Below are 6,789 nucleotides of genomic sequence, written 5' to 3' on the forward strand. Positions count from 1 at the left end.
AAGGCTGAGGGACTTGAGGCTGTTTTTGTTAGAGAGAAGAAGGTTGAGAGGTGACTTAATAGAGACATATAAAATAATCAGAGGGTTAGATAGGGTGGACAGGGAGAGCCTTTTTCCAAGTATGGTGACAATGAGCACAAGGGGGCATAGCTTTAAATTGAGGGGTGATAGATATCGGACAGATGTCAGAGGTAGCTTCTTTACTCAGAGAGTAGTAAGAGTATGGAATGCTTTGTCTGCAATAGTAGTAGATTCGCCAACTTTAAGTACATTTAAGTCGTCATTGGACAAGCATATGGACGTACATGGAATAGTGTAGGTTAGATGGGCTTCAGATTGGTATGACAGGTCGGCGCAACGTCTAGGGCCGAAGGGCCTGTACTGCGCTGTAATGTTCTATGTTCTATAATATATTACTTCAGCAATTATTGGCCTACAGGAATCAACCACTTAATTGCAGCTACATATATCATCATCTATTATAATTGATATCAAATGATAGGACAATAGGACACTCCTGTTAGTATAAAGAAAGAAATCATTTCACTTTCCAAGGAACAGCTGCTGACTCTATTTTAAATCATATTTGATTTACATCTTATTCAGCTCTACGTGATTATCCTTTTACAAGATGCAAAAGATTTACTGATTTGCCCAAAATAAAACTTAATATGTTACAAGCTGAACTTTTCATAACTACTTTATTTTTATGATGGTCGCACTGGCTGTGGAAAATCGCCTGATGCTGATGGTTGTGGGTGGTATAAAATATGCTATTTTATGAAAATCACTCTCTGTATAAAGCTGATTAGCCTTTTGAATAACTGGACTAATAAAAACGAGCACTAATAACTGATAGTCATGAGCTCAAAAGAATATCCTCAATGTAATTAAATTGAAATCATACCTTACATAACTCTTCTTACCCTTTTGAAAACAGATCCAGTGCTTCAACATGGAGACGTTCCCGTTCAGTGATCCCTTGTGTGTTTGCAAGTCCAACCATCTTCTTGACTGCAGTATCCAGGTCTTTATCCAGCCGAATAGAGTTCCCTGTACCAGTCAGTTCTATTCCATTTATGAGGACATGCCCCATTACTGGAAGAGAAAGGAGGGATAGGACAATGAGTTGGATTTTCCCCTCCCCAAAACTAACTGAATGCATTTCAGGAGGTCCAAACTGGAGACATGCAAAGCAGCAACTTTGTACTTTGATTTTATTTATTTATTGTCACCTGTATTTTGTCACAAAATACAGTGAAAAGTGTTGTATAGTGTCACCACTCTTCAGCGCCATCTTAAAACACAGAAAAATAAACCAAAACATAGAAAAGCAGAAACATAAAGAAATAAAATCCAATCTTACAGTCCTTCTTGTTAGGTGCTCAGTCATGGGGTTGGTTATCAGTTGATTTCTGATGGACACTATTTTCCTTGAGGCAGGAACCAAGACAGCTTGTACCCTAATACTCATTTAATATGAAGTCACAGCAACCAAGTAAATGACTGCAACAAATCCAATTTGCCCTGACATCAGTATCTTTGTCAAACTGGGTTGCTGCCTGAGAACTGTGGAAACTATGCCCAGTAAGTTGATGCATGAAGTTTAGGGAAAGTCTGTAGAGGAAGCAAGGAACTTTTCCATAGAAATGTTTAAAAGCTTAATAACTTTAAATGTTGCAATGAATTAATTTTTGATGATTTATATATATATTTTTAATGGTAATGCTTGATCATAGGACTTGTCTGCAAAAGCTACATGATTATTGATCAGGATTCTCTGAATGTTCCCATGCATTTGAGTACTTTACCCCTTCTGTGTTCAACACTATTGAATCTGGTTTAAATGGGTAATTTGAACACAGTGGTTTGAGATTTACAGTGGTTTAAAGTTTTAAAGAGATCTTTAAAGTGATTTAATGAGATATTCTCAGACTTAAGAAAAGATTGAACAATTGCTCAATATTTCTGACTGAAACTTGAGCATTTAGAAAAGAAACAGGTTTCTAGACAGCTAGGCAGGGAACTGCAATTAATCCAATGTATTGACTTTGTTGAGTTCATTTATTCAGCTGCGTAATGTAATCCCATTATGTACAAAATGACTGAATTCCAGTAAACTGTAATGGTTTAGCTCAACAGGAGTTCTTTATGTATCTATGGTTTTGTTTAATTAACAGCCTTATGAAAAAGCTATAGGAATTATTGTTTTGAATATCTGTTTGTATATCTTAACAGATTAACTAGTATTTGAGATGAGAGAATGTTGTTTTTCAAGGGGAGATTCAATGGCTGTATGGTTGACTGATAATTATATGTTGTTTAAAGTAGGACGTCTAAGTATTCTATTTCTCACCTCCTGTGAGGAGGCTTTCTGGTAAAAATTCAGGCCTGGAGTTCAGTTTGTATTGTTTACTAGGCAAACCTCATGAAGTCTCACAAACTTACAGCCACAAAGTGAATGAGACCTTGCCAACCTTCAGACCTTTATAAAGCTAATTACTCATCCAGATCTATTATTTTTAAGTCTTTGCTTGATACAGCATCGGAATGTCACAATCATAATATTTACACATTGGATTGTCTTGTAATATCTCCCTTAAAGTTTTCACCCCATAACCTCAATCTCTCTCAAAAAGCTTGGGACTTAATGAGTAAAGTAAATTAATTCTTTACTTACCAAAATCCGGATCTGCAGCTTGCAACCGAGTTTTACAACCCTCAATTCCTCCAAGACTTGGGTCATTAGTCCAAGACACCCACTGGGGAATAAGTGGTGAAATACTTATTTATACATACCAATCATTGACAACAATACTTCTGTGGCACAACAGTTAATATTAGGCTAGATCAGGACCAAAATATTCGAGTAGTTATGGAATCAATGCAATTCCTTTTTAATCAGTTCTTGGTTGGACATTTTATTTTTTGGGACAGTTGGACATGATTGGTGCACAGTTTAGGAGTATTCAGGAATACTCTCTCCTTAACTGGTTGGTGCCATTCCAGCACTCAAGAAGCCTGATACCGATGAGGACAAAGCTGATCACTTAATTGGCAATCCATCTATCACCTTCAGCATTCACTTCCTTCACTGCTGACACACAGTGGCAACGGTATATATCATGTACAAGATGCACTACAGTAACTCATCAAGGCTCCTTCAAAAGCACTTGAATGAATAAACTAGTTAATTAGCTTTAAGTTGCCACTTACACCTACAAAAGGTACCTAGGTAGGCCTTCCAATGCCACAATGGATGCCATCAAGAAGGATAAAGGCAGCAGATGCTTGCGAATATTACCATCTGCAAATATCCCTCCAAGTGACACAACATTCTAACGCGGAACTATAACACTGAACCTTTATGGTCATTGGATTAAAAAAAAGGCCTTCCTAACAAAGCCTTCCTAACAGTATTGTGGCTATCCCTACACTCCAAGGGCTGCAGTGGTTCAAGAAGGCAACTCATCACCACCTTAGTCAGGGCAATTAGTGATTTGCAATACCCACGTATACTGAATAATTATATTTTAAATGTTCTTTAATGAAATCCTCAAACTGCCTCAACTTGTGGCATGCCAGCTCTGGGCTTACACTCACAGACACATTTTGAAGCTAGATGTATGTGCTAACATGAAACTTTTTTGTGAATAATGGCTTGCTGCTAACCACAAGGCCACAAAGGCCCTGTTGCTCCAGTAACATTGACAGCAATCCATTAGTGTCTGGTACTGAATTAGGCCCCAGTTCAAAAGTTATATACTTCCACAAAAAAGACATCCTTCAGAAGAAGTGTTGCCGCTAAATGAAACCACAATTGTTTGATGCTTTTAATTCTGCTTCACTGCTTATTTAAATTAACCCTCTCTCAATCTCCAGGGGATTAAACTGCATTTTGGACATTGGCTTAGATTTCTTCATGGGATGACACTCTCTTCTTAACACTGTTGCAAAAGTCAGAATCCCTGCTTTTATTTGTAAATTCTGCTGTGATCTCCCACGTGTTAATAATTGCATCAATACTGGATCATTCTGACTGTTTTTGCTTACAGCTTAATTGCCTTTGCTCAATTGCTTTGCTGGCTAATTCACCCAATCTGCTCACCTCACTGGCCTTGAGGAAATGAAGGCCTGTTGTGTGTCATACCCATTGTGGTAAGCAATGAAAAACTTTTCTGTCCTGAGCCGCTTCTTGCCATCCCTTTCCGATGGTCTTTATTTATTTCAGTTTCCTCAAAGTGACCCTATTTTTATGTCATTTTTCAAAATTTTTGAGAGAGAAGCACTCATTTTATTTTTGTTGTTTATTGTGATCTTTATTTAATGAATGGTGCCGATACATAAGAATTCTTTCAGGTGGTTAACTTAGATTTATATTGATGTAACTTTGTTAATTGACTTCTGATTAGTTTAATTAATATATCTCAGGGAGGAAAGTGACCAAAAGAAAAAGGCCTGCGTGTGAGTGGCCAATGACAAAAAGATCTGAAAATTTTTTGAGGAAATAAGCGATGTACAAAGTCATTGCAGGAGTGAAGAACCAAAACACTACAGTACTTTGTATAGAAGAAAGAACTACACCTACTGGAAACTGAAACAAATATAGAAAATGCTGGGAAATCTCAGCAAGTCTGGCAGCATCTATGGAGAGAAATCAGAGTTAACATTTCAGGTCTTTTAGTACACTGTTTTAGTTTATTCAATTCCCCAAGAGGTATCATTACAGGTGTTGGCAGCAATCTATGACCAAGCCACTCCAGAATGTGTGAAAAATTGAGTATTGGCCACATTACTTTTCCACTTCATCATCCTAGGTCTGACAGTTTAGCTGAACAGAGGATTCACAGTCAAAGGAGATAGAGCAGTCAAAATCTGAGATTGGATGAACAGCTCTGTCTCTCTTGCATTTACTGTTCCTCCATTTACAACAAAGTAGTCAGTTCCCCTCTCACAGACTGACACCAGAATGCTGTTTTTTTTATCAGTCCTGTACAAGCACCAGGATATACTTTTAAAATCATGGATTTCTGAAACACCAACGTTGCAAAAAGGAAGAGATTTCTCACCCCAATCAATGTCAACTTCTCTCAAAATTGTTTTTTCTCCCATTTCTCCCATTCTGTGTAAGATTGCTAAAAAGTAATAAATTACCTCCTTTCACAACTCCATTTTTATCAGCCTTGTTTTATAAAAAAAAATTGTACTTAAAGTCATAGAAATATACAGCATGGAAACAGACCCTTTAGTCCAATGTGTCCATGCTGATCCTAAATAAATCTAGTCCCTTTTGCCAGCATCTGGCCCATATAGAGTCATAGTGACGTACAGCATGGAAACAGACCCTTCAGTCCAACCTGTCCATGCTGACCAGATATCCCAACCCAATCTAGTCCAACCTGCCAGCACTTGCTCAATTGCTCAATCCCTCCAAACCCTTCCTACTAATATACCCATACAAATACCTCTTAAATGTTGCAATTGTACCAGCCTCCACCACTTCCTTTGGCAGCTCATTCCATACATGTACCACCCTCTGTGTGAAAAGGTTGCCCCTTAGGTCTCTTTTATATCTTTCCCCTCTCACCCTAAACCTATGCCCTCTAGTTCTGGACTCCCCGACCCCAGGGAAAAGACTTTGCCTATTTACCCTATCCATGCCCCTCATAATTTTGTAAACCTCTATAAGGCCACCCCTCAGTCTTCGATGCTCCAGGGAAAAGATCCCCAGCCTGTTCAGCCTCTCCCTATAGCTCAAATCCTTCAACTCTGGCAACATCCTTGTAAATTTTTTTTGAACCCTTTCAAGTTTCACAACATCTTTCCGATAGGAAGGAGACCAGAATTGCACACAATATTCCAACAGTGGCCTGCCCATTCTCTAAACCCACCCATCCAGATGCCTTTTAAATGTTGTAATTGCACCAGCCTCCACCACTTCCTCTGGCAGCTCATTCTGTACTCCCACTACTCTCTGTGAAAAAGTTGCCCCCTCAGTTCCCTTTTAAATGTCTCCTCTCTCACCCTAAACCTATGCCCTCTAGTTTTGGACATCACTACTCTGGGGAAAAGGCCTTATCTATTTACCCTCCATGCCCCTAATGATTATATAAACCTCTGTAAGGTCACTCCTCAGCCTCCGATGCTCCAGGGAAAACAGCCCCAGCCTGTTTAGCCTCTCCCTAGAGCTCAAACCCTCCAACCCTGGCAACATCCTTGTAAATCTTTTCTGAACTTTTTCAAGTTTCACAACATTCTTCCTACAGAGGGAGACCAGAGTTGCACGCAGTATTCCTGAAATGGCCTAAAAAATGTTCTGTACAACCAACTCTTATACTCAGTGGAGAAAGTGAGGTCTGCAGATGCTGGAGATCAGAGATGGAAATGTGTTGCTGGAAAAGCGCAGCAGGTCAGGCAGCATCTAGGGAACAGGAGAATCGACGTTTCGGGCATTAGCCCTTCTTCAGGAATGAGGAAAGTTGGTCCAGCAGGCTAAGATAAAAGATAGGGAGGAGGGACTTAGGGGAGGGGCGTCGGAAATGTGATAGGTGGAAAGAGGTCAAGGTGAGGGTGATAGGACAGACCTGGAGTACTGTGTGCAGATTTAGTTTCCTTAATTAAGAAAGGATGTACTGGCACTGGAGGGGGTGCAGAGGAGGTTCACTAGGTTGATTCCGGAGTTGAGGGGATTGGCTTATGAGGAGAGGCTGAGTAGACTGGGATTATAGTCATTGGAATTCAGAAGAATGAGGGGGGCGGATCTTGTATAAACATATAAAATTATGAAGG

The 6,789-nt window shown here is 39.4% G+C and overlaps 1 protein-coding gene across 1 annotated transcript in view; it reads right to left on the reverse strand.

Annotated features, from left to right (window-relative positions):
- ttc38 (tetratricopeptide repeat domain 38) overlaps positions 1 to 6,789 on the reverse strand; it is a 46,127-nt gene that overhangs the window by 29,163 nt on the left and 10,175 nt on the right. Inside the window, exons 3-4 of the mRNA XM_043709353.1 lie at positions 2,681 to 2,762; positions 927 to 1,098 (exon numbers count right to left, since the gene is read on the reverse strand). Of these exons, the coding sequence (XP_043565288.1) occupies positions 927 to 1,098; positions 2,681 to 2,762 (254 nt within the window). The remainder of the gene's footprint in view (positions 1 to 926; positions 1,099 to 2,680; positions 2,763 to 6,789) is intronic.

Source organism: Chiloscyllium plagiosum, chromosome 19, assembly GCF_004010195.1.
Source record: "Chiloscyllium plagiosum isolate BGI_BamShark_2017 chromosome 19, ASM401019v2, whole genome shotgun sequence".
In the NCBI taxonomy this organism is placed as follows: Eukaryota; Metazoa; Chordata; class Chondrichthyes; order Orectolobiformes; family Hemiscylliidae; genus Chiloscyllium; species Chiloscyllium plagiosum.